Genomic DNA, 27,453 nt, shown 5'->3' with positions numbered 1-27,453 from the left:
GCTCTTCTTGACCACCAGCGCAGATATCCTGGCAAGGTCCTGTGGGGCTCTAATCTTCTTTGCATGCCCTGCCACTTTCATTAGTGCTGTCGAATTCAGCGTGGTACACGGCGTGGCATCCCTGCAAGTGTAGCATCACCAGATGGATCACAACACTGCTGGATCTCATCCTGGAGCATGCACAGCATTGCTGTAATTCTAAGGGAGAAGGACAATATGACTCACTCTGCAACCACTATGTAGGAGTTACTTCTCCAGAACTTCCAGCAGCCTCCTTATCTGCACGTTTTGGTTGCTTCTTTCAGAATTGAACCACTCCAGGGGTGCCTGAAGCACAGCCTGAAGGAACCAGGAATGTCAGCTCAGCAATGCTATTCCATTGCTGCTCAGAAGCAGCAATTTGCCTTCATTCCTCAAAGAAGAGGAAAGGGCAGACACCTCCGACTACTGCAGCAGAACTGATACACCCTAGTGTTCCCCTTTGCCTTCCAGTTGCACAAAAAAAAAAAAAAAAAACCAAAAACCCAAAAACCAAACCCAAAATGAAACCCACCAAAAAACCCCCCATGTTCAAAACAAACAAGAACCTCTCCTCCACCCCAACATGGCTTTTTCTTTTTAATAGTTTGTTTCTCCTTATATTCCTTTGCTTTGGTGTGAATTGCCACTCCCACACTGAGCAGGATCTAAGGATGTTAAATATGCCTGACTCTGGGAATTTGGAGCAGTCCGGAGATTCCCATACATAGTTCATCTGCCTCAATCTGTTTGGGATTTGTTCTGGGCTACTTTGTTATTTTAACCTTGTAGCTAATTCAGACAAGCACCTACGTGAATCCCTGCCTAACACAAGTATTATTGCAATGGAGATAAACAAAAGAATTGGCACACTGTGCATAGACAGGTCACTGGAAGCCACATGTATTGTGCTGCAAACACCTGCTACGCAAGGACAGAGAAGTGGGGAAGCAACCCATGCTGACCAGTCACTCTCTGGTCCACAAGCCACTGGCAATTTTACTCCCAACTTATCTGCATGACAAAAAAAGTAGACCTCATAAGACCAGGCACCATAAATCCCATTCCAAAAAAAGGTCAATTTAGGAGTCAGGTTGACACTCAGGTCTTCATCTCAGATACAGGAAAAACTCAGTTAAAACAATTATTTGAGGACTATCATCAGTGAAACAACACATGGTATCCTGCTAATCTAAAACCATCCAGAAACCAAAGGCTTCTCAGGCGACATGGTAGGGATGTCCTGTCTTGTAATCTGAGTGGAAAGCAACTCTTGGAAAAATCACATAGGAACAAGAACTCTCAGGTCTGAGCAGGTGACTCTTACAACTTAATACCGCTCAGCCCAAACCTACTAGACAACTTCTCCTTTGGGTTATCAAGGTAACCTTTTAAACAGCAACGATGGACACCCATTACTTGGAGGAAATACTGACATAAGAACCATGACATTACACTGACACTTGCCCCAGTCAAACTGTTTACTCTTCCTGAAGGAAATAGTTTTCTTTCTCTTTTGTATTGCATCAAGGAGAATGACTATTGGAGTCCACACAAAGAAAAGGCATTGGATCTACCAAATTTAAAAAGTAATTATGAAAAATCCACTGGTTATTACACTATTTGGCCACTTGAAGTTTAGAAAGACTAGCTGCACGCTGTCATACACATTTATATACCAGTGTGACTTCTCACTCCTTGGTTATGCAAGGCAACTTTTGAAACATGTAGAATAAAGTCTGGTGAAAAGTAGAATCCAAGTGGAAGAAAATGAACTGCATATCCACATAACTAAAAAAAATGAGCATCGGAAGCTATCACTACAAATCCGGGGCAACAACCTTGTGTGTGTAATGAAGCTTGAGATGTTGATAAAGGTCATATGGTGAGACTGTAATGAAGATTCATCTACTTTAGTCAGATCTTCTCTGGCTTTACCTTTAATGGCATCCCATTATTTCCACTGGCAGAGGTAGTCATGTTTGTACACAAACTAATTAATGAGGAACTCTACCAAGACTTTTAGTGCAGAAACAATCATGCATGTTGACAGTTACTAATAGCAGGAGGGAATTCTCATTCATGAGGGATGAGGGCTATTCATAGCATTTATCTGTAGGCTAGTCGCTTCGTGGGGAGAAGTGGTAATTAAACTGTTTTACTGATCAGAAGAAAAGGTAAGACATAAGGCATGTTGAAATTATTTATGCTTTACAGGTAATGAAAAGTTTATATCTATTCAGGGATTTTTTTTTTTTCCCCAAAAAAACCTCATGAAGAGATTTATGTAGTTTTTCTTGTTCACTTGCCCTTCCCTCGTCCTTTTCCCCCTCTTCTCCCCTTCTCTTTTTTCAGACTTGCAAACTGAGAAATAGAAAACACCACCATAAATTATGACTGAAAAATGTGCAATATGAGTTTCTACATGCACAAAAATAAACACAGTGAAAAATATTTATTTTCAAAACTGAAGGAAAACAACTTGAGGAGTGAGACTGAGTTTGAAATTAGAACCTTAATTTAGGTGTCTACCCTAGAAATAAGAATAAAATCTCATTAGAGATGATGATGATGAGGCTATAAAGAGTGTTGTCTCCACACAAGCACCTAATGCATGGGAGATATCTCAGAAGGGCTTACAGCATTGGTAGATATAAGAGGACCTGGCAATGACATGCTTTTCTGCATGAGCATTTAGAGGCTGAACAGGAGAAGCTATAGATCTTGAATAACGCGAAATGACTCTGTCAATGCTGGCAACTGAACCAAGACCCCAGCAGCAGCGTCTGCTGAGTCCAAAGGGATCTCAACAGCCACTAAGTGCCTTTTTTAAGACTCTTCTCCAGGCTTCAGAGACTGCATTTCCTCCTGGTGGTATTCTCTTGCCTACATACAGGCAGCTGGTGCTCTGTGGCAACCAATGACACCTCCGTGGGGTTTGCAGATAGGACACGGGACACAAGAGTCTCATCCTCCTGCAGCACCAGCCGGGGCCAGGCAGGACATCTCACTGTACTTAAAACAATGCTAAATACCTCGGTGTGCACAACTGAATCTGGTCCAAGATCTCCACTGGCGACAGTGGGAGAGGAAACACTTACATTTAAGTGTCTTAATCTGAAGCTGCATTCCCGCAATGGAAGCGTAAAGTTTCAACGCCACCTTCTTTGCCCTCTACTCCCATCAGCTCTGGTGCTTGCTAAGGGGTTCGGGCATTACCGGGAAATTTATTCTTTAAATGTTCAATATGCTCTTAATTCCCACTAGTCTCAGAAGCAAAACATATTCTCTTTAGTAAGCAGGTATTTTAAAAGAAAACATACAAAACCATTTTTCAGAAATAAGTGATGCCCTTTGATAGGTTTTAAAGTTAGGGTTACAGGAAGGAGTTAAAATTCTATGTAATATTGAGGTTGATACACAAAAGAAAACAATACCACTATTAGTAAATTATACTTTGCATGATCTATGTAACAAGTTATAAAATAATTAAGATGGCTGAGATGCTGCCTACCGATATTATTTTAATAGCAGGTGATTATTAATTTAAGAATTCCATTTACTAAAAATTAGTTTTCCACTTTCAAATTTAAAGATTCCTTTCAAGCTTTTAAAGGGAGCTGCTACGACGTTACTTTGTTCCCAAACAGGGCATATAGAACAATCACATATGAAAGAAAGAAGCCTTCTTCAATAACAGTAAATCTGCACTGACTGAAAGTGCAACAGCACTCTTAACTCTTTTTCTTCTTCTTTTTTTTTTTTTTTCTTTTTTTTTTTTTTTTTTTTTTTTTTTTTTTCCTTTTAAATCAGATCTTGGCAAGGATGGCTGAGGAAACTCATAATCTGATCATAGCCTCTGTGAATTATGATTGCCCCTGCAATTAGCCATAAAGACAGATTGCTTCCTTCTCATAAAGCCTTATTCCATGCAACATAACAAACTAGACCACTGCATAGGTCTAGCCATGCACATAGAAAGAACAACTTAATAAAGACTGATAAATAGGAAAGGAAACAAGCTAGTGTTTACTAGCAAACACTAGTAATGACAGGACGTAAATCATTATTTTTGCACTTAGAACAAAGGTTGCACTTAGAGATTAAGTCACTAACAAAATTCTGTCATTTAGAGAGATCTTTTATTTCTGTTTCTCAAGGAGGTTCAAAAGAATTTGCTTTTATTTAATATAAAATCAGAATCCAGTACCTGTGGTTTGCTGGAGGCACAGCTTAACACAGGGACAACCACAAAACAGAATTCCAAATGTAGAGACTGCATTGCTATCCAGGAAAGAAAAATGTTATCCCTTCAGCATCTGGTGCAGCATAAAGCCATTATAATGCAATTAGGTAGACTAAGGACCAGCTGCTAAGAAACTAAAATTAAAAGATGAAGACTTTGGTAACAGATTTCTTTCAAAGCATTTCTCTTACAAAGTGTTTGCATTTTGCTTTGCTCAGGACACTGATCTGGGTTAAGCTTCAAAGATTCAACATAATACAGATCAACGATGTCTGCCCTTGCACAGAAAGATTAGCTACACACTGCCACACACTCAGTCCTCTGTTCTTTACACTCGGATGAAATTTAAATCTGCTACCTGTGCAAAGTGGCAATAGAAGGCACTCATGGAATTTGAAAAATAATTTGTAATTATTTATCCTTTCTTCCCCAGCTCTGGAAAATTTTGCTTCAAAATTTGTCTGGGGCTCAAATGTTGCTGACTTTAAAAAAACAAACAAACAAAACCCCCCAATTAATAAGCATGACAGCATCATAAGAAAATTTAGCCAGAGCTATTTGATTTTCAGCCTGATTTTTCTATCACAATTTTCTTCACTCAGTCCAGGAACAGATCCAATTCCTAAAAAGACATTTCTTGCTCTAAGAATTTGCATTCATCAAAAAAACCCCAAGTGATATTTTAACAAAAAGTACTGTGCAATGTTAAAGTCTTAATACGAGCTCCATAGCTAGAACTGCAGAACAGCTGAGGCTGGAAGGGACCTCCTGAGGTCTCCTTGTCCAAGTTCCACAGCCAGAGGAGGGTCAGCAGGAGCAGATTGTTCAGTGCTATGTTCAGTTGGGTTTTGACCATCTCCAACGACGGAGATCCCACAATGTCTCTGCACAAGCCATTCCAGTGACCGGCCACTGAGAACAAGTTTTTCTTATACCTGACCTGATTTTCCCTTCTTCCAACTCGCATCCCTTGCCTCTCGTCCTATCACCACGCGCCTCTAAGAAGCATCTGTCTCTCTCTTCTCTACAAACCTCCAGGCAGGCAGTGGTAGATGGCCATCCTTCTCACCCAGCCTTATTCTGAAAGGTGAATAAACCCAGTTCCTCCATGCCATGTGCTCCAGCTCCCAACCATCCTGCAGCCCTGCTCTGGACTTGCTCCAGTACATCTGTGTCTATGGGGAATCCCAAAAGCAGAGACTGCACTCCAGGTAGGTCTCAGGAGAGCTGACCTGTGAGGAGTCATCACTTTCTGATGGTGTGCTGTTGATGATCTGTGTACATGACACAGTTTTGCCATGCTACTAAAACTCTATAAATTGTATTCATTTTTCTTCTTAAATCTGTCAATAAATTCTCTTTTTCTTCATTTCCAAAGAATGGTGGGAAAAACCTTTCATAACCAAAAAATGTTTTACCATTTTTTAAAATACTCCTAGCTGCTTCTATAAAACACATCAGGTAACTTCACAACTCTTAGTACAAATCACCAGAACATCTACTGTGTTGTTAAGGGAAGGGGGAACTTCCTAATTGTCAATACCCATCCTTCACAAGTATTTCAATAATTCAAATGATCACAACAGGGGGTTTACCACAAATGGTATTTCTCTCCTTGATTCCTTTTGCTATAAGGCAAAAATGGGAATCAATTGTATAAATCCAGTTGAAGCAGAAAACAAGCTAGAAATCTGGACAGATTCAGTTGTTTGAACCTGAAGAGCTTGCTCAGAATTTCCCAGGATTAAATTTGAAGTTACATCACTCCAGTACAAAATGCTACAGGATTTTGCCTGCTGCACTTCATAAATAGTTAAGAATTTATATATAAATGTTCCAAAGACTGTAGTGTCACACTACTGCAAACATACCCCATAGTGATCTTGGTGACATCTTTGAGGATATTGTTCCTTGGATCTCCTTTCATCACAGACTTCTGTTGACACATCTACAGCTAAGTGCAATGCAGCATACTAACAAGGTTTGAATTAGTTATGCGGCAAAGCTCTCCGAGATTGTGGAAATTTCATCAAGATGATAAAATATGACTCTAGTAAGTTGGGGAACTCACTGCTCAGAAAAATCAGCCCTCTAGGCAAAGGAAAAGCCACAAAAAATAAAGTAACTTGAGATGGCTGCAAAGTCTTCAATTCTCTGTGAGAGCTGTGCAGGCTGACTCAAAAGGTTCTCAGAAGTACAACCGAGATTTAGTTTCCCCTTTCCAAAGGTGAAGGATAAAGTAATTTATTTTCTTCTCATCACTTACACAAAATTTAATTTTGCTGCTGGAGAAATCCCAACATCAGAGAAGCAGCAAGTTTTGTGGCCAGTAATGGAAAAGCTGGGAGGATTCAAATGATTCCAGGGGATTTCTGGACTGTTCTCAGTCTGCCGCAGCCACGCTCACCCCTCCAATTCAACCGTGCCAGATACCAAAGACCCATCGCAAACCATGGACCAGAGTGACTTCGATGCAGGTGGCTGTACCTCGTTGGCAGTTGAGGAGCATCCCCAGACATCGCCACCCAGCCCCTTGTTGGGGAAAGGGCCTGGGGGAGGACGGGGGAGAGAAGAAAAGAGCAGGACCAGCCACTAACATGGCAATCCAATTTACAGCTTTTCAGAGCAGCTGCCTGGAGCTTGCTTGGGCCCTGGGCTGAAGAAAAAGTCAGTGGAGATCACAGTCTGATTAGTGGCAGTAGGCAAAGACTATTTTAACAAGGAATTAATCAGATTAATATTTTTGCTTCAAGCTTTGAATCTAGAGGAGCCAATGAATACACATAGGTAGTACATAGGTAAATGGTAAAAGCACAGTATCTGAATTATCTGGATCATTTAGAAAGACAGGAATTCTAACCATGGATGCGCTGCAAGTCACCAGTGACGAGGGCTAGGGGGGCATATCCCACCTCCAGTCATTACCAATACTCCTGTCTACAGGTGACGCTTCATTAATCACACCAACAAAGGAATTCATACTGTCTTCCCTATGTATGTGTGTGCCTTCAGTCTTTTCCAGGCCACAAAGAATTCTACCAGGGAGCATTTTGCTTAATTCTCATCATTTCTGAATGTCTTGGGACATCCTCAGATTAAAAAAAAAAAAAAAATTAAAAAATGCTAACAGGCATGGGCTTTTATCTCTTCATTGACGTACACATCTTTTCTTCTTATTTTGTTTCAGTCAGGAAGAATGTATAAAAAAAAACAACCAACCAAAATTAGCTGATATTATAAATGTAGAGATTAACCCAGAAACCTGCCTCTAAACATAGCATCCTGTGACCTAGCGCTACCTTCTCAGAACAAAATCCTGAATGAACAAAGCGGCTTTATATTTGTGTTCTCAAAATCAACAGGTTTTGGCAGACCAATGGAAAAAAAAAAATAGTGAGAGCAAAGGCTTTTTTTAATGAAGAATAGCATACTTCTAGACTCTATCTTGCAGCACTTTAACAATAAATCTTCCACTGACCATGGTTCTTAGCAATGAAAAAAAAATAAACATCTCAAAACGATGGCATTGCTATAGCACAATTATGTAAAGTCTTCAAGCAGACCATTTATAAAGGGGAAGCATGTCTTTATTTAGGCCACAATGGCAAAGATAAGTAAAACTTAATGAGTAAATTGGAAAAAAAACCCACCTTATTAAAAAAAAAAAATCTCATCAAACAAATGAATCTTACATGCTTGAGCTTGTCAGCAGAAGATTCAGAACCAGCTTGCCTTGTTATGACCCTGGGAAACCATATACTCATTTTACATATTATAGTCAAGTTTTCATAGCCCACCCTATCCTTATCAGTTTACCTGAACCAGGATTTTGAGACAGCAATTATTTTTTAAATTATGTTGTATTATTCATGTTTTCACTTCATACTAGCACTTAGGGGGCTTGGTGTCTACTGATCGAGACAACACAAAACAAGCAGAAAGAATAGCCTCTGCCTGAAGCATTTACATTTTAAATACTGTACAAAACAGAACTTGCGCCTTTATTCACTATAGTGGTATAAAACTGGCATGATGGCAACTTGCCTGAGCAATCTCTGTCAAAAAAGTTAGAGAAGCTATTGGTTTGGTTTTGAAATTTCTTGTCCTTTCTGTTCTTTCTATAACATGGAGATAGTTAGAGAAATCTATCTCCAATTATTTATTTTGATAATTTTATTGTACATTTGCCTCAAGAAACTTGTTTACTCTCCCTTATCCCATAACTTCCTCTGAAACAGGCAGACAACAATGCTCCCCTGATTCCATTAGGCTGATTAAGTTTTATCTGCAAGAAATAAGATATTGCAGAAAGCGTCTTTCTTTCCCTGGACCAAGAGTAAAGTCCTAAAACCAACCCATCATCAGCATTAGTCTCTATGCTGTTAAATAGGCCATAAAAGTACACTTTTTGTTTTAAAATGGAAGTGAATTTCTTAAATATATTTCTGTACACATAGAAAATCTGTTTGGAGAGGGAGGAGAGAAAAGTACTGAGAAATATCCTTAACCATCTCTGTTACTTTTTAATGATAAAACGATAGCTCAACCTTTTTATTGTAATCTTTAAGAAGCTAGTTCAGTAGCAACACAATAGCCTTTCACCCAAGCTTTGCACTGACCATGCTTGTACTTATGACCTGACTATCTGAATTGATGCTTTCTAACATCCAATATAATATTTACTTTAAAATTGAGTTTCATGGGAGCGTCCTGCTCTGGTGGATGAGGATTAGACTGCAAAACCCACAACGTTTTCCCCTGAAACTCTGCTTGTATCTATCATCACTACATTTAGCTGTTAAACAAACTGAAGTCAAACACATCTTGGAATGCTTACAGCAAATTCCCTTTCATTTGGTAGGAATAGTTATTCCTGTGATGAGTATTAAAAGGGATGCTCTCCATCTGCCAGAAAATATGTGGTTGCTGAACACATCAAGTACCTGACAAAAATGCAGGGCTGAATTGTGAGCAAAGCTGAACAGTGCATTTGAGAATTACATGTTTATGATAATTTAAATACTGATTGCTTAAGATGGGCTTAATAAAACTTAAGTAAGGTAGAAATTTTCATAAGTTCTGCATTCTGTTTGGAAAACAGTAAACAGAAAAATCCATATAACTTTTTTTTTTTTTTAAATTACCTTGCAGGGCGGGCTATCTATATTTAAGACTTATCTTGTTCAATGTTACACATAGGATGTATTTGGGGTGCTTAAGAGTATATTTTTACAGAAGATTGTTAGACATTTTAGTTGGAACCTAATATTGCCCTTAATACCAATGCTTTCCAGTATGTTCACAAGGCTTAACTTCAGGCAGAAACAATTGGTCCTAATGTCTAACAAGTGCTAAATTAAGAACCTTTTATGTATACAACACTGACCAATGTACAAGAGTCAGCACAGACTGAAGACACTTAGAGCCCCTATGTCTGCCCTTCTTGGTGAATTCTCACGTAAAAAGGAAAAGAGACCAGAGGATGTTGCTACTGTAAGAGAAAAAAAAAAAATTCAGAAGCCAAGCTGACAAATGGCATAAGAAGAGAGTAGCTTGAGGGATACAAAGTAAATAAAATCAGAAATATCATTATGAAAGATACAATCCTATGAAATATATTCAAATATTTTAAGATATTTCAGGAGGTTGTGGGTTTCTGTAGATTCCCCAGACTGACATCAGCTGACCCTCCCATGCACACAGAACACCATTAACTTTAGAATTTCTGGTGATGAATTCTTGCTAATTTAAATGCTCTCTCCAAAGTATGTTTCATTTCCCACAGAGTTAAGAAACTGTATGTAACTACGAGGACTGATTGGTATTTTCTGTATCTACTTACATAAGCGTGTTTTAATTGGATAGCAACACCTTAAAGTTATTCACACAAAGGTTCTAATAAATAAATCAGGGCTTCCCGCACTATCCAAACTCAAGCATTTAAGTTAGGAGACTAATCTGCTAAGGCACAGTCAGTTGAGGAAACAAGACACCAATGTTCTTTTCTTGCTTGGACTTGCTTGCTGAAAGACTTTATTGCTCTCTATTGTCTAGATATTTGAGCCTAGTAAGTCTTCGCAGATAATTCAGCAGGCTACATTACATAGCAATCGTTAAGCAAAGCAAATATTCCCCCCCCAGCATATTCCTATGATTTTTTTTTCTTGTTGTACCCTTCGAATACAATTTGCATTCAACAATCAATAAGCAATTACTTTTTATTTGAAAAGCATAAACTCTTTATTCATTCATTGTTGAAAAGGAACCAAGAGCCCAATCAAAGACCATTCAACTACATGGAAAAATTCTCCAACTTTTTTTTTTTTTTTTAAATATCCGATTTCCCTTTTGGATGTTTATAACTGGCTGCATACCCACAGTTCTAAAAGGAGAATGAACAACTATGTTAACCCAGTTAATGGTAGCTATGAAAATGTTCACATGGGAAAACAGCTTCCCCTGCAACCCAAAAAGAAAGAGAAAAGAAAAAAAGAATCCATGACTTCTTAAACTATCCATTTTACTGGTGTTGAATAAATAGCGCATAGTTTTCTGTTGCTTTTGCAGAGATGCCAGGCAGTTGCACTATCTTTGATCTATTTCTGTTCAAGTTACATAGAGAAGTGTCTGAAACCATGATAATGTGCACTATTGATCCAGTAATAGTAGTAGATTATATAGCAAGATATATCTTATTTTATTGGCTAAAAATAGGGTTTATGCAGACAGGATGTTCTGGAGAATAGCACAGAGCATGGGATGCTCTCACCATTAAAAGCCGAATTATTTTTTTATGGTATTTATGAGCCTCTGATTCAATTTGCTGTTTACTCATTTGATATATCACTCCTCACAAAGTAAGATCTATATGGAAGTGAGATAATCATGTTATATAGTGCTGCAAAGCAGCCGGGTTTTGTTTTCAAATATAAATAGTCTTTTGAACTGAAAATATTTGTTCTGTTTACGAGCTGCTTTTTAAAGCCCGTAAGATGCTACAGTCAAATCTGAAAGTTAATATCACAGAGAAGGACACACGCTCACCTACCCAGATGAGATTGTGTTAGCCTACTCAGATTTCTCTAATGTATCATGGTCAATGAACAAGAAGATCAACTTCATTGTCCTAACTGCATATTTTATGAACTGTGACAAGTTTGTTATAACTCATTTGCTCTAAACTTTTCTTCTGAGATTGCACAAGCACCAAGAGATAAACTCGGCAATGTCAACAAGCTCGGTGGCATAGTTCAAGCTGTGAAGGTTCAATAAATAGGTCCGTAAACATTGCAAATCAACACAGCTTTTGATGAAATGTCAAGCAAGACAGAGCTTAGCTATATTCAGCTCAGCTTGAACTCATAAACCATTAACTGGCCTCTGTAGTTTCCAGAGAAATGTGTCTTATGAATAAAGCACAAATGTTGAAATAGAAATAAAAACAAAACTTTTTTTTTTCTTTAAGAGAGAAGATTAATAAAAGCCATTTAATAACAGGAAACAGTATTTTAATCACTCCAGTAAAGATAGATTTATAAAGCCAGCCAATATGACAATGCTACACAGTGCTACAATGCTACATCCTTATGATGGAGCAACCATTATTTCATACCTCCAAGTTAGGAAAGGATGCAAAAAATAGGAAGAGAAAATAAAATTAGTTTTGAAATACCCTGAAGATACTTCAGTTTTGAACTACTGCAGAAATGTCTGGGTTTTTTCCTGCATGAGACATAAAAAAAATATTGCTTGTTTCAGAGAAAATACATATTCTCCCCCCATTTTTAGAAGGAAGACTAGAATAAAACTTGTTACAATGCATCAAGGTACCTATTCATAACAGAAGCTAGCATTAATTTTTTCACTCCCAGTGGAGCATTGTATTACATATATACAGTCAAATATTCTCTCAAGCTTTATTTCCAAATGGCCTGAAAGACATGAAGTTACTTTAGCTACTTTTCAGGATCAATCCTCTGCAGACAAGTCTATGCAATTACCCTAGACTGAATGCAAGGTTGTTTTCGCCTGATGGCCCAGTTTCCAAGCTATTTCTATATCATCAGTTGAGTAATTCATTTGACCACATCCAAATTTGTTTGCAGAAAACTTTACATCTTTCTGCTGTCTTTATAATGAGGAGCTCATTTAGTAAAACAACTAAATCCTCTTTGATCAGCTAGCATCTATTATCTACAACTGTGCAAACACTCGGTATTGCGATTTGAACACACTGCACGGTCCATCGACAGGGGGGAAAAAAAAAAATCTGTTTAACCTAATCCAAAATTTACTGCATGCAAATATTTGTTTGTTTTCCCTTCCGTACGAACACCCTGTTGCTATTCGCCAACCCGTTTTGAATCAGATTTCAAAATAAAGTTCTGCAAGGCACGGCTATCGGGCAGAACGGAGCTGGTGCTGCGACGGGGTCGGTCCCCTCCCGGGAGCCCCATTTGCCCTTAACTTTGGAGTCCTTTCAGAAGAACTTCCCGCAGCCCCCTCGACGCAGCAGGCAGCACCCCAGCCAGGCACAGACATCCCGGGAGGCAGCCAACTGACCTAAATGCCGTCTTTAGGGTTGCGTTGCTGCTGCTCTTCACTCTTTTGAATAGTCCTTGCATTCATTTACAGCCGGTACTCACCCGAGGCATCCCCAGGCATCGCCGGCACCGCGGTGTCTTGCTACCTTCGTGGGGAAGCGCTTAGTTGCTTTCCCCGTGGGTACTTCTCTCTAACACATTCTCCGAAGTAGGAGAAACCTGGAGGGAGACTCATTGCCAGGCGCAGGTAACGCACGCACGCAATCACCCTCCAGCTTCACGGGCACAAAAAGAGCACCCTCTCCTCAGAAGCCGAGAGGAGAATTACGGCCAATTTTGTTTTCTTAAACAACAGCAAGGTACTCTCCCAAGGTAGGCAGCCAGCGTATGCTGCACTCCCTCCCTTCTCGCTGAAATGGTTTCTCCCTACACAGGCTCAATCTACCTGATTATGTTCTCTCCTAATCAGTAATCTTAGTTTCCCCAGCAGTAGCAGCCCTCCTCTTTCACCCAGGATTTCTGGAGGGCAGGCTGCAGCAGCAGAGCAGCAGTGCTCCGGGGAAGCAGGGCAAGGGAGCAACATTTTGGGAACGCTCGTGCTTCTGTCGGCTTTTTGTTCGAACGCTGGAGTACAGCGTACGGCTCTGTGTGAGACAGATTATTCTTCCTGCTTTTACAATCCTATTCAAATAGGCTTAAAGTCCCTAAGAAAAAAAAAAGGCTACCTGCTTCATCAAATAGGAACCGCTTTCTTCTTTGTGGTCGTCTTTGTGTATCATTTCCCTAAAACCAGCTTACATCTCTTTCATATATGACAGTATATTTCCATCTGCAGTATGTTCTTCCCTAATTCTAGTCAGCAAATAAAATAGAAGAGCTATGATTCCCTTCCCCTCCTTTTTTCTTTTTTAAACTAAAAGAAGAGGGGAAGGATAGGTACAACACATATTACCATAACCAACTTTAACACCATCTGCTGTCTTTCAACAAACATGCTTGCTCTAACCCTGAAAGGGTTGTTTGGCTTTCATTTAATTTTTATTTCTTTTTTTTAAATGACCAGGGCGGGGTACAGACAAAAGAATTTTCCTCTTTTCTCTATATTTTTGTCCTGATTATTCCGGTTAACATGATTATTATATTATTAACTGTTATTCTCCCATAAAACTCTTCTAATCCAAGTTTGGAGACTACATCAGAATGAATTCAAAAGTTCCTTTACTAGCTAACAGGCTAGTTTTAAAAACATTTGTTGAGAGAAAGCAGTAGGCAAAGAATTGGTCGAGGAAAGATTTACACTAGTATTTCAACTGGGCTGTAGAGCGTGTGGTCTGTCAGGCACAGTGCAGCATAAAACCATGACAGCGAAGAGGCAGGAGATGTGGAGGCAGTAAATACTTAGGACCACTCCATTCTGAATTAGTGTGGTACTGTATTTAAGCATTGTGAAGATCTCTAAAATTTGGGGATTTTATTAACTAGGCTAAACTGGCTTTTGTGGGCAGTGTAAAACTGGGAGTAATCATAAACCTTGGAATCTGTGTAGATAAAAGATACTACTAATCAGCATTCACCTGACAGCAGACCCAATCCAGGAGGGGAAAAAAAAAAAAAAAAAACCCACACACAAACTATATAGCAGTCTCCTAACAAAAGCAAATGTCCATTCTTTTCTATTTTCAGCACAGAAGCCCAGTACAGAGATGCTTCCAAAGGAACAGACACCCTAAATATTACTGTACAATGTGGACTTAAAGTGGCTTCTCCTACATTTACTGCGGTCAGCTACAGCTCTTCCCTCCTCTTGCATCCTGCACTAAGTAGCATCACTGTTGTTGGAAAGGTCCAGCTACATGGTCCTGCTAACACCTCAGCAGAGTTCATTAGTAAGAATTTGTTTCTTTCTCAAGATTTACTTTTTTTCCAAAACCATGTAATACAAATATTAAGTACAACGGTTATTTACCTAGTTGGTTACCTGTTGTTATTAAATGCAGCAAACCCCCAAATTTGGCAGTTATGTTCTTTTTTAGAGAACAAAATTAAAAGTTAAAGTAAGAGAAAAAAAAGAAGTAGAAATCTAGAAATCTAGATTAAAAAAAAAAAAAAAAAAGCCAAAACCCCAAAACTATGCAGGCATTGATTTCACATGATGGAGATGTTAGCATGCCAGATACATCACGTTTTGTGCCACCCTAAACCAAAGAATGTTCAGAAAAATACATTCTTCCCCTTCGGAGGAGGGTATATTTTCTATAACCCACTCCGCTTTTCAGAGTGGAACTGCCACACAGAGTTGAAAGGCTCCAGCATATATACTAGACGTATTCATAAATGGGTCTGTTCAATTTACTAAACTTTTTTTCACTTCAGCTGCAAGCAAATAAAAGTATAATAAATTCAACTAGGCTCCAGCTTGAATTCAACTTTGCTGTGCTTTGTTTTTGTCACCCAAAGAAACATACTCAGCCTCTCTTCGTTCGCTGTAACAATCCATTCAACTGAAACTAAAGGTCATTTCATGTCCTATTCAGAGTTGTACTCAAGACTTACCATCTTTTAGGACAACAGCCTAGAAGGTTATGTGAAAGTAGCTTTCAGTTAAACCTGTTAGATTAAGCCATTTGAACTACTCAGTCATGGAAAGAAAGACAGCAGCTAAAACTTTTTTAATTGAATGCACAAGATAATAAAGCATCTAGGCACGTCCTCCATGCCATTTACAGCGTGGGCAATGCCTCGATGCCTACAGCAGGGCTCAGCGCATCTCAGAGCAGAATAGCGTGTTGCCGCACTTCTGAAGGCTCAGAGATGCAATTTCAAGCCTCCTTTATGAGCAGAACAGGTTGTGTGTTTTCTTTCTTTCACCTGTTTCCCAAACAAAATTCAGCAGAAACTGTGCATGACTGAACATGTATATGATGGCAAGCTTATTCCAGCACTAGCATAGCACAGAACAAGGTTAGTAAGCAATTACAAATAGGGATGCTATGATTATCTCCATATGATATAGCTATTCAGTCTTTGTAACTCTTTTAACATGGAGACCACTGTCACATCTGTGTCTTGGAGAAACAAGTACTGTAGAAACACAGGACTAGACACAGTGTCTATTCCAAAGACCTTCAAAACTTTGACAAATATGGCATAAGCATGAAAAGCAGGCAAGAAATCAAAGAGGGGGGGAAAAAAAGTAAACCCACTCAGTTACATAAATTAGTAATTCACAATAAAATAATAGTTAGGGAGTATAGAGGAGTCTAGCACAAGCCAGAGCATGTTGTTCAATTTCTTAATTTCAGTTGGGAAGAAGAAATAGCAATTTTCAATGCAATCTACTTCTCCTTACAGAAATTGTTTTCCATTACTCTGAGAAAGGGCAGACATGCACTGCAAAGGGCAGTTGCTTCCATCTTTACTCTGTATATCTGCACCACAGGAACGCAAGGACAGGCCTCATCCAGCAAAGAGTTTGTTAAAACATGAATTTCACAGAAATGGTTACTTTTCATCATTTATGTTTGGCATTTATCAAAAGCTTTTCTGTTCTTTTTTTCCTAAGCTCCACAAGAGGGGTACATTTGCTTATAGGTACAGTCTTGTTCAGGATCATTACCTGGTATAAGCAAAAATACCCCTAAATGTTTAAGTACCATTGCTTAGGTTCCCTTACACCTAGACAAAGTTATTGCTATTCAAAAACCAAGTGCTTTCTGTGAAAGGAAGGAATTTCTTTTTAAAGGAAGTGTTACAATCAATAAGCAATCTGGACTAATGGAAAGAGGGTCCACAAACTGGTTTTTTTTTGTCACGTCCAAAAGAACCATAAAACTCCTCTGTCACATACAACTCTTCACGTCACGCACGAAATATAACCGCAAATCATCTGATGGGAAAAGCAAGTCTAAAATCATATACCAGAGTTTAGCTTTGGACTCTTCCCCCGTATGGGACTCGTAGGTTGGGAGAGCCGTACCTTAGGGACACCAACTCTTGTTCTCTGACCTCCGTCCACCTCGTGGGCTGGAAGAACACTCAAGGACCATCTCTCCCACCCTACCCAAATGCCTTCTCACCTTGCCGTGCCTGCCACAGTGTTTTCCTTCCTCCCACCTCGCTGAAGCTTCTCTGCCCCCCGTTCCCGAGCAGGGGTTGACTTGGGGAAGGAGAGTGTTATATGGAGGAACTGTGCTGTTGTAGGAAACTCAGCCGTTGAAAAATAAAACCCACATAGGTAGTTTGATATCAAAGCAGAGATCTTGTTTATCTCTCTTTATCCCTAAGTAATTTGGAACACAGGAGAGAAACTTGCATGGTTTTCCAAGAAAAAACAGAGTTTATACAGAGAGTAAAAGTAGTCCTTACAAAGTGCTCTGGAGAAGGAGCCTTCTACAAGGAAACCGGTTATATTCTTCTATAATTGAGAGCTGTTACTACTGAACGAGCTTTATACAGAGAGATACACATTTTCCTCAGGCTGAAGTGATTTTTTGATAATCTGGGATTAGAAAAAGAATAGCTAGAGCAGAGGCAAAAAAACCCCAAACAAACAAACCAAGAACCACAAAGGCTTTCAGAAAGAACAAATTGATAAAATCACAGGCAAAATCCTGATTCCGCTGAGGTCAAAGGCAAAACTCCACTGGAAATTGATTTTGCTTCAAGATCAAAAGTCAACATCTGCTCTATTTAGTGTCACATTATGGAAGAAGGTAGCTGTTCATTTGTGCTGTGCTGGAGAGGCCTTGCTGAACACTCACAGCATGTCTCTATACTTTCCTATAAATGTATACAAATAAAGCTATGCTGTATTTTCATATATTTTCTCACACTTTTGTATACTTTATATATATATATATGCATGTGTAGAGACACAGAATTTTAATATATGCTTATATTTCAGGGTTTTGGGGTGGATGTGTACACTTTTTTGAACCACAAAATTCTATTTTCATCAACCTGCTGCCCCAGTTTTGTATTTCTGTCTTATGCTTTTCTTGCCAGTGTTATCAAGTGATAACAGCCTGCCAAGGAAACACACAGCTTTTAAAACAGTGGGTTTTTTAAAAGTTACAAGCTGTAACAATATTTTGACTTTTTTTTTTCTCCAAAAGAAGGATACGAAAGGAAAATAGAAGGTCATTACTGCTGTATCATACTTGCAGTCCCTGAAAACATCTCAAATGATCCAAAAGTGTATCCCCTTACATCAGGTGGCTGTAATTTTTCCATTTTCAGTTCCTTTAAACATTCACAGCTTGGACTACCTGATGATACTGTATGTAAGCCTAACTCAAACGTGTCTATTCAATCTAATGTCTTGTTTGTGATAGTAAAGGACTGCCTCGTCAGGTCAGGAAATCAAAATGTGTAAGTTCTGCCACACAGTTATAATAAAGCATAAAAAAAAATTACCTATCTGTTGCAAAGGTTTTTATCCATCCCAAGTTGGAAGATAACAAGTGTTATGTGTTAGCGAGCCATGACTGTGCCGCCCACTGTAATCTCCCTGAAAACTAATGTATAAATATATGAGAAATAAATCTTTGGAGTCAGGGGTGTTTTCAGGAGTAATATACTTAAATTTTAAGGCGCAACAAAGATATGTTAGATCCTAATTCCTTCCAAAATTACTTCACTGTTATAATTATATGCATTCTGACTCGGTTTCTCAGGAATATTCAAGAACTGCTATTACTGTAGCAGTATGACAACTACTTGGTTGAATGGAGATAAAAAGCAGTTTCTGCCCTGGAAGGCCATACATATTGAATTTAAACTGTGCACATAGGAACTAAAGACATTATCAGATATAGCATAATGTACTGAAGCTTGTCCAGTTGTCAGCTGGTGTCGTGATAAAGTAAAAGAAACGTTATTAAAACCTTATCTGCACGCAAACCCACTCCCAAAGACCAGTTGGACTTCCCAGGGTACTGAACTACCAAAAAAGCCAACCTTATCTACAGACAACTACCAGAAAATCATAAGATACAAATATTGTCTGCTGGATGCAATGATTTCTGATAATTTTACAAACCACAGTTTCACTGAATTTTATAATCCCAATTTGCTGTAAATTACTGTTTGCATGGAGTTTGGATAATGTCATAATTAGGCAAGCTATATAGTAAGAATTATTTCAAGATATTTCAGCTCCTGCTTTCTCTTGCGAGGCTTTTCTGTTGCTACACGCCTCCTCAGGCGGCAGCAGAGGTCTCTAGCAGAGTTCCCCAGACTCCTGCAGGGCAGTCCTTACTGTCACTGTCTTCTCCTGCACCGCATTTCCTTCCTTACCTTTCGATCCAGTTACATTTATTTTTCCATTTCAGCGCTACAAGGAAGCATCTGGGGCAGCTTCTGAGTGAAACCACCACCTCAGCCTCCTCACTCCTCAAAAAAATCTGTGCTGCTCCATCCTTCGCACACTGTCCCTCAAAATCACTGCTTTCCTTTGTCTAGTTTTTTATGACAACTAGAGATAAGGACCAGGGTATTTGAGCACTCTCAGACTACGGCAGTGTTTGCTTTCAACAGAACAGCCTTGGCAAGCTGTGTTTTAAACCAAACCCCTCACAAAGATGGGCTCATGCTGCATACATCCTTGGGAAGCCTTGAAGGCTGGACCTCATTACCAGAGCTCCCTGCGCTGCTCAGGAAGACAAGCAAACTGTAAATCCAGTACACTTGAGTCAAGGAAAGCACATCAGGTCTTCCCTAACCTTCAGTGTGTAATATTTTTCCTGTATTTCTTTGGAAATACAGACCCCTTAATTCCTTTCCTGATTTTTGGCCTTATTTTTTTTTTTTACTCCTTGTCTTCTGATTTTATTCGTTTGCCTGGAGGTCCTGTTCACTTCATATTCCCATTGTATGGTCTGTCTTTACCTAAATAAAAATGAGCTTGTCTACAAGAAAATTATAGCTAACTTTTATAGTCTGTTTTTAGTAAAGCTTATTCAAACTTATTTATTAAAGAAGGAAAAAGATACTACTGTAACAGCAAAAACATCTGTTGACATTCAGGAAACGTGTGTTTCCTTCAGAATATATTCTGGTTTTCATTGACCAGCACCATGACTCTGATCCCACAACTATATACTGTGCCAAGAAAGTAAAAAGAAAACCAAAACCCCAAAACCCCCCCAACCTACAAACATCCAAAAAGTAGCAAGTAGCACATCTCCAGCAGGACATTCCCAATCCATCCTGAAGCACTAGTTTGGTACTAAATCACAACTCGTCTTAACCCTTTTTTTCCTGCATTGTCTCACTGGGGTTCAAAGCCCTATTGTGAAATCTTACATGATCACATTTACAGCAATAGCTTCAGCCTGCAGTAAAACAAAACCTTCTTAACATACATCTCACCGATAAGTCTTAATTTAATTAAACTGACCACTAAGATTACTGTAAATTGAATTGCTCTCTCAGACTTGCTGATAATCGCTTGACAGACCAATAAATACGGGATTTCCAAACAGAATGAGTTATGGTGCTCCATCGAATACTGTCCCCACTGCTCCCCTCCCTTACTCTTAACCTCCAAAATGTCACAAGGATTACACAATAATTTGCTCTAGAATTCTTGTCAGAGATTTGCTGTTTTGATCCCAATTAATTGAACAGTCCTGAGTCTGCGTACAGAAAGCAAGTTGCAAATGTTCAGTGTGATAATGCAAAGTGACATAACATCTAAGACATGGATTGTAAAATACACCAAAATAGTCATCACTTCAGTTGCAGTTACGCAAAAAGTAATGCAGACACTGGACCTGAATCCAAGCTCAGAAAGGTTAATGAAGGAACACAGCTAGAAGCTAGTCTGCATTATTCAGAATTTTTTTTATCTTTAAATAAAGGAGTAATAACACAGTGATAAAAGTAGGTTTTCTTTTCTTACTCTTCCCCCCCCCCCCCCCCTTTTTTTTTTTTTTTGCCTATCCAGAGGATGGGAACAGTTATTTTTATACTGCAAGAAAATAGGTTTGTGGAAATATCAAACAATGGTTATACTTAAGAGTTTTAGAAGAATGATTACTCCCAATTCATTGAATACTAGTTATCTTTAAAAACAAATGAAATGTAAGGAACGATGAAAATAGTAACGAATTCAATGATTTTCATAATCATTGAGACTGATCCTGTGCTGTGGAAGCCAGTAGTGAGTGTTACTAACAAAATCAACATGAACTTGGTCAAACTTTCTTCTGTTTGCAGTCTCCTTTCAGAGATATATCTGGGATACAGGGATTGGTATTTATCTGAAACAGACCAACATACAGATAGATTCAATGATTGCCTCATGCAGTATTTTTGAATTGTCTCTACATTTTCAGATTAACTGATTATGAGCCTAACACAAAACTCAAATGGTTCTGTTTTTCTGCACAAGTTCTTTTCTTCTTTTTCCACATAGAGGACTAGCACAGTAATGCCATTTTCTAAGCGGAATTGCAAAGATCATAGCTTTTTACAACAGACACATCTGAAGTGACATGGGGATTTCACCTTCATTCACATGATAGAGGCATCATGTAAAGAAAAATGTAATCATGTCCATGCATGAACAAATACACGCTCTGATCATATGACTGGATATACACAGTCCCATGACAAAAACTGACTGAATTTTTATCACACAACAGGGAAAAAGTATCAGGCAGCAACTGGAACAGATTCATTACTCTTTAGAGTGAAAGTCATCTTTAAAATTACAGGCTGGGCACCCCTGGCCTAGCTGAACCTCATTAATGGCAAAACACAAAGTTGGAAACCTGTCTTATTTTGACCATTTTTGGTTGCTTGCTATTTTATCTAGGCTGTTAAGAGAAGGTTAAGAGGAAATTACTGTCTGAAAACATCCATGGTGAAAGAAAACAGTAATAGCAGGCAGCTATCAATCCAGCAAAAGAAAATATATATTTATAGCAAGACGAAGCTGGACAAATTCAGAACTGCAACTGCAAATTTTTAATCATAAACAATGCCAAACCAGTATTTCTGGTTCTGATGTTCTCTCCAGAACTTTAAGTCATGATCCGAGAGTTTCTGAAAGAAAAAGCTATAAGTCTGGCTTAAAACTATGGATGTGGTACAAAAGCTACAAGAAGCATTAGGGAGAAGTCAGTCTAATCTTAATGGTCCCTTCTAGCCCTAATGAATCAGTTCTATTAGTTTTCACTTGACTTTGGTTCATGTCTTCACCTCTCTGTGTACACAATGAATTAACAGAATAGTAATTACATAGTTCCTAAATAACCTAAGATTGATTGAGGTCCATTTACTCTTTTGGTTGAATTTGACTCTAATGAACAGTGTCTCACATTTTTTGAGACATGTTCCCAGGTCTAGATTAAGAACCAGCATTTTGGTGTTGATAAACTGGCATAAGCACATTTAAAAATAGATAGATATCCAAACATCATAAGCATAAAACCTTACTATGAGACATCATTTTTTTATGGAGTATTTCTAATGATATCATCGTTGTCAAACATTGCTTACTCTTGGATGTATCTTTATGAATCCTCTATGAAACGTGGTAATGACTCACCAAATGTGACCGCTAAGATGACTCTCCCACATATAGTACAATTAAGGTACAGCAAATAAAACAACGAACAGAAGGAGCTTCAGTTTCATGGTCAGTTTGAGCTTGAAGTTAAATATTTGTGCAAATAATTGTACAATTGGGATTTAAGCGATGCCTATAGTTGCTTGTTTGGTGTTGGGTTTTTTTTGTTTGTTTGGTTGGTTCTTTTTTAAAGTATGAACTGTTTACTTCTCTCTGCAGCTCTGCAGGCAGTTTTGCAAACCTTTAAACAAGTAGAAAGCAAGCAGAGGTAGCTATAAGACAACTTGATAAATCGTTAATCATACACTAACATTTCAGTGCTTTTTTTCCTTTGCCTTTTCATTGATCTACAATAACAAGAATGTCTAAAAGTAAAGAGGGCAATCTTACATTTTATTCTTTAAAAACAAGATGAGATTCTAGCTGTGAATGGACACATAAATCTTCACTACTAAGTAGGTCAAAAGGTGTGAAGAAAGTTTCCAATCACAACTGCTACAATGCTGATATACTGCTCCAACCAACTCCTCGGTTTTAACTTTCTGCTTGAAAACTCTACTGAGAATTAATAAAATACAGATTTTTTTTCTCTCTTCGGTCTTTTGCTCCCTGCTCCTCCATTCCACTCTTCAGCAGTATTTTTTTTTTCCCTTCTTCCAGGCCACCCCTGGTTGCCCACCCAGGCAGTGGGTGGGCAGGGGCTGAGGAGAGGGGGAACGATCTGGGCGCAAGGGGCCAAGCCGTGATCTGCTGCTGCCGATCACACCCGCCTTTCTCTATTTCGGACCTGCGTTGGCACAGGCGGCGTGGAGATTGGTGACCTTCGGGAAATGCTCTAATTCAGTGGGAACAGGAATTGATCATTAATGGACTCGCACACACGCGGCTTGTCTCGTTACCTAAATTAGCACAGCGTCAGAGCGCCCAGGCAGACTAATGGATTGCATAATTGCACAGCTCCCCCCAGTAAAGAAATAGTAATTTTTTGGGCCCTCTTCCCCGTTTCAGTATATCCTTTGCCTTCCAACTTGTACATGAACTGCAGGTTATCACTCTCCATAAAAGAAAGACTCGGCTGTGTCCTTGTACTCTGTACCCAGTGCTCTGTGCTACGCTTGCATCGACTGGCAAATGGAAAGGAGAATGTCATTTTAACTAGAAGCAAACTTCCTCAAAGATCTCCAAGAATACCAAATGGTGCCCTTTTAAGTAGATCAATGTTTAGTATAGTGCGGCTGTCAAAAATCCCACCTATTTCTGGACAAGACTTACCAAAGTAAATACACCAGGCATTAAAGAATATTGGCATCTAAAAGCTTCTCTTTTCCCAAGAGATATCAAGTATTGACCAGGAAAAAAAAAAAAAAAAAAAAAAAAGCGGGCACTGACAGCTCACTTTCTTCTTCAAACTAGGGCATATATTAAACAGGTTTTTAAGTACCTTTGGCAGACTGTCAGCATTAACTGACTTTCAGTACTTGCCTTAAAGAACAAGAAAGGGAAAAACCTGCTGTTCCTCTCTGTAAAGCCTGACTGCTTAGTGCTGAAGAGACCTTATGGTAGCAGCTAATTTATTTATTTACATTTTCATTGGAATTAAACTCATATCTTCCTAATTGATTTTTACAAAATAGCAATATGTAGAACTGTCAAAATGAAAAGGTTCAGTTAGCTCAACCAGAGACCGCTTTCTCCTTGCCAGTAGAGACCAGAGAGCCTTGGAATTTGGAAGCTCTCCTATCTCTTAAACCTTATGACACAATTACACCTCTAAAAAAATCTTGTGTTTTAACAGCAAGGAAAAAAGAAGTCTTTTCATATTGATAATTTTCTTTTCCAACCAGATTGCCTCAGCCCCCCCCGCCCAAAGCCACTTTTGGGCTAATGTTGCCATAGTGTCTTTTTTTTTTTTTTTTTTTCCTCACTGGGATAAACCACAGTACTAGGCAATGGAAGCAGAAAAAAAATATCAGCAAAGCTGTGCATCAATCCTTTTAAACAGATATTTTAAGTAAAACAGTGTTTTGACTGTCTAGAGCATGATGATGGTGACAATAGGGTTGAGTGTTTATTCATAAGAATCAGGGGGAAGGCCAACAAGGCAGATATGGTGGGAGTCTGTTATAGACCACCCAACCAGGATGAAGAGGCAGATGAAGTATTCTCTAAGCAGCTGGGAGAAGTCTCACAATTGCTAGCCCTTGTTCTCGTGGGGGACTTCAACTTACCGGATCTCTGCTGGAAATACAATACAGCACTTAGCAGCAGTCCTGGCTACCCAGGGAGGTCCCAGTTGACTGGAAGTTAGCAAATGTGGTGCCCATCTACAAGAAGGGCCAGAAGGAGGATCCGGGGAACTACAGGCCTGTCAGCCTGACCTCGGTGCCGGGGAAGGTTATGGAGCAGATCATCCTGAGTACCATCACACGGCACGTACAGGACAACCAGGGGATCAGGCCCAGTCAGCATGGGTTTGTGAAAGGCAGGTCCTGCCTGACCAACCTGATCTCCTTTGATGACAAGGTGACCTGCTTAGTGGATGAGGGAAAGGCTGTGGATGTTGTTTGCCTGGACTTTAGTAAAGCCTTTGACACCGTTTCCCACAGCATTCTCCTGGAGAAACTGGCTGCTCATGGCTTGTACGCGTATACTCCTCACTGGGTAAAATACTGGCTGGATGGCCGGGCCCAAGGAGTTGTGGTGAATGGAGTTAAATCCGGTTGGTGGCCGGTCACAAGTGGTGTCCCCAGGGCTCAGTATCAGGGCCAGTTCTGTTTAATGTCTTTACCAATGATCTGGATGAGGGGATCGAGTGCACCCTCAGTAAGTTTGCGGATGACACCAAGTTGGGCGGGAGGGTCGATCTGCTCGAGGGTCGGAAGGCTCTACAGAGGGATCTGGACAGGCTGGGTCGATGGGCCGAGGCCAATCGGATGAGGTTCAACAAGGCCAAGTGCCAGGTCCTGCACTTGGGTCACAACAACCCCATGCAGCGCTACAGGCTTGGGGAAGGGTGGCTGGAAAGCTGCCTGGCAGAAAAAGACCTGGGGGTGTTGGTCAACAGCCGGCTGAATACGAGCCAGCAGTGTGCCCAGGTGGCCAAGAAGCCCTATAACATCCTGGCCTGTATCAGAACTAGTGTGGCCAGCAGGAGCAGGGAAGTGACCGTCTCCCTGCACTCAGCACTGGTGAGGCCGCACCTCGAGTGCTGTGTTCAGTTTTGGGCCCCTCACCACAGGAAAGACATTGAGGTGCTGGAGCGTGTCCAGAGAAGGGCAGTGAAGCTGGTGAAGGGCCTAGAACACCAGTCCTTTGAGAAGCAGCTGAGGGAACTGGGGTTGTTTAGCCTGGAGAAAAGGAGGCTGAGGGGAGACCTTATCGCTCTCTACAACTACCTGAAAGGAGGCTGTAGCGAGGTGGGGGTCGGTCTCTTCTCCAAAGTAACAAGCGATAGGATGAGAGGAAACAGCCTCGAGTTGCGCCAGGGGAGGTTTAGATTGGATATTCGGAAAAAATTCTTCACTGAAAAGGTTGTCAAGCATTGGAACAGGCTGCCCAGGGAGGTGGTGGAATCACCATCCCTGGAGGTATTTAAAAGACGTGTAGATGTGGTGCTTGGGGACATGGTTTAGTGGTGGACTTGGCAGTGCTAGGTTTGCAGTTGGACTCAATGTTCTTAAAGATCCTTTCCAACCTAAGTGATACGATGATTTGCAATAGAGTTAAAAACTTGTAAAAGCATTTTGCTTAATTTTTATCTTCCTAAACATTCTTAATATTTCGTATGTAGTTATATTCGCTTGATACTCACTTGATAGGAGTCATATTTTGGAGTGACTTACGGATCACTGGCATGGCAAATATTCTAAGGTTACCCTTACTGATAAGAAAATGCTTATCAGCCCTATATGAGTGATAGAAATAAAGGTGGGTAAGTGACTATACAGCAGATTTATCTGAGACACAAGCCAACTGCAACATCTAAAAAGCCCCTACATCCTACCTACCAAAAGGGGAAAAGAACAGCATTAACTCAGCTTCTCTGTCTGTTCTGTATACCACAGGAATCAAAGGGAATGTGAGATTAAAGTTTTGCTTTAGTTTTAACTGTTACATTATAGTGCATATGGGATGTGACATACATTTAGAAAAAGCCTAAATTTACAATATCTGGAGCCGTATATTTCAGTTGCAGATACAGCACTATCTAAAGTTATTTCTCCACTTCATTTTTCTGATTGAATTTGTTTTGTTATATAGCCTCGGTTTTAGGCTTTCAAATAAAGAGGTAAATGAAAAATGGAATAAAATGAATCATGAGTTTGCAAAAAGAAGATTGCACTAGATTAACCTGATATCCTCCTCTGAGAAGATAACTGAACTTCTAGACAAAGAAATGAAATGGATTTAGTTTCTCTGAATGTCGGCATTTGACAGCGCCTCAAGTACCTAAGCTCCGGCTGACTAGTATTCACCAGTGGAAGGCAGCTACAAAAAAGGCAAGTTTAATGGAAGTCAAGCCTGAGAAAAATAGGAATTCATTAAAGAGTCACTAGACTAGTAAGAACAAGGGGAAATGTCAATTAGCGTGATGAAAGGGAATCACTTGCTTATAGTCAAGTTTCTCGAGTTGTTTTTTGCAAAAGTGGTCCTGGGACAGGAGGCTTTAATGACCTTTGTACAAACAGTTTATCCAAAGAAGACCAATGATGACAAAAAAAATTGAGAATCACTGTCAAGACAGAGGGAGATTGAAATATCAGACAAAAAGAGCTGGGCAATGTTCAGGACCATGTTAAATAGAAATGGACTGAAATTCAGTAGCAGAAAATGAAGAATCAAAGAATATGGAATTTCTGCTATATGCTGTGGAATCAAGAATTATTTGAGTGCCTTAAGTGCAGACCCAGATTTACCAGTGGAAGGTAGTTATTAAGAAAGAGAGAGAGAGGGAGAGAGAAATGCAATAATTAGGTATATCAGGTGAAATATTTTCATTTCAGATAGAGCAGTATTAGTATCATTAACAACTGGACTAGAGTCCAATGAAACAGCAATGGTAGGCTTGA

At 39.5% G+C, this 27,453-nt stretch overlaps 1 protein-coding gene across 15 annotated transcripts in view; it reads right to left on the bottom strand.

Annotated features, from left to right (window-relative positions):
• Window positions 1-27,453, bottom strand: part of DMD (dystrophin) — a 1,198,278-nt gene that overhangs the window by 1,058,009 nt on the left and 112,816 nt on the right. Inside the window, exon 1 of one of the 15 annotated variants that reach the window (XM_030020813.2) lies at window positions 12,910-13,216. The exons of the other annotated variants lie outside the window; for them this stretch is intronic. Within the exon in view, the coding sequence (XP_029876673.1) occupies window positions 12,910-12,928 (19 nt within the window). The 5' untranslated portion in view covers window positions 12,929-13,216. Of the gene's footprint in view, window positions 1-12,909; window positions 13,217-27,453 lie in introns of those variants that run through there. 15 annotated transcript variants of the gene reach the window in all.

This window comes from Aquila chrysaetos, chromosome 7 (genome assembly GCF_900496995.4).
Source record: "Aquila chrysaetos chrysaetos chromosome 7, bAquChr1.4, whole genome shotgun sequence".
In the NCBI taxonomy this organism is placed as follows: Eukaryota; Metazoa; Chordata; class Aves; order Accipitriformes; family Accipitridae; genus Aquila; species Aquila chrysaetos.
This window is presented reverse-complemented; position numbering and strand designations above follow the sequence as displayed.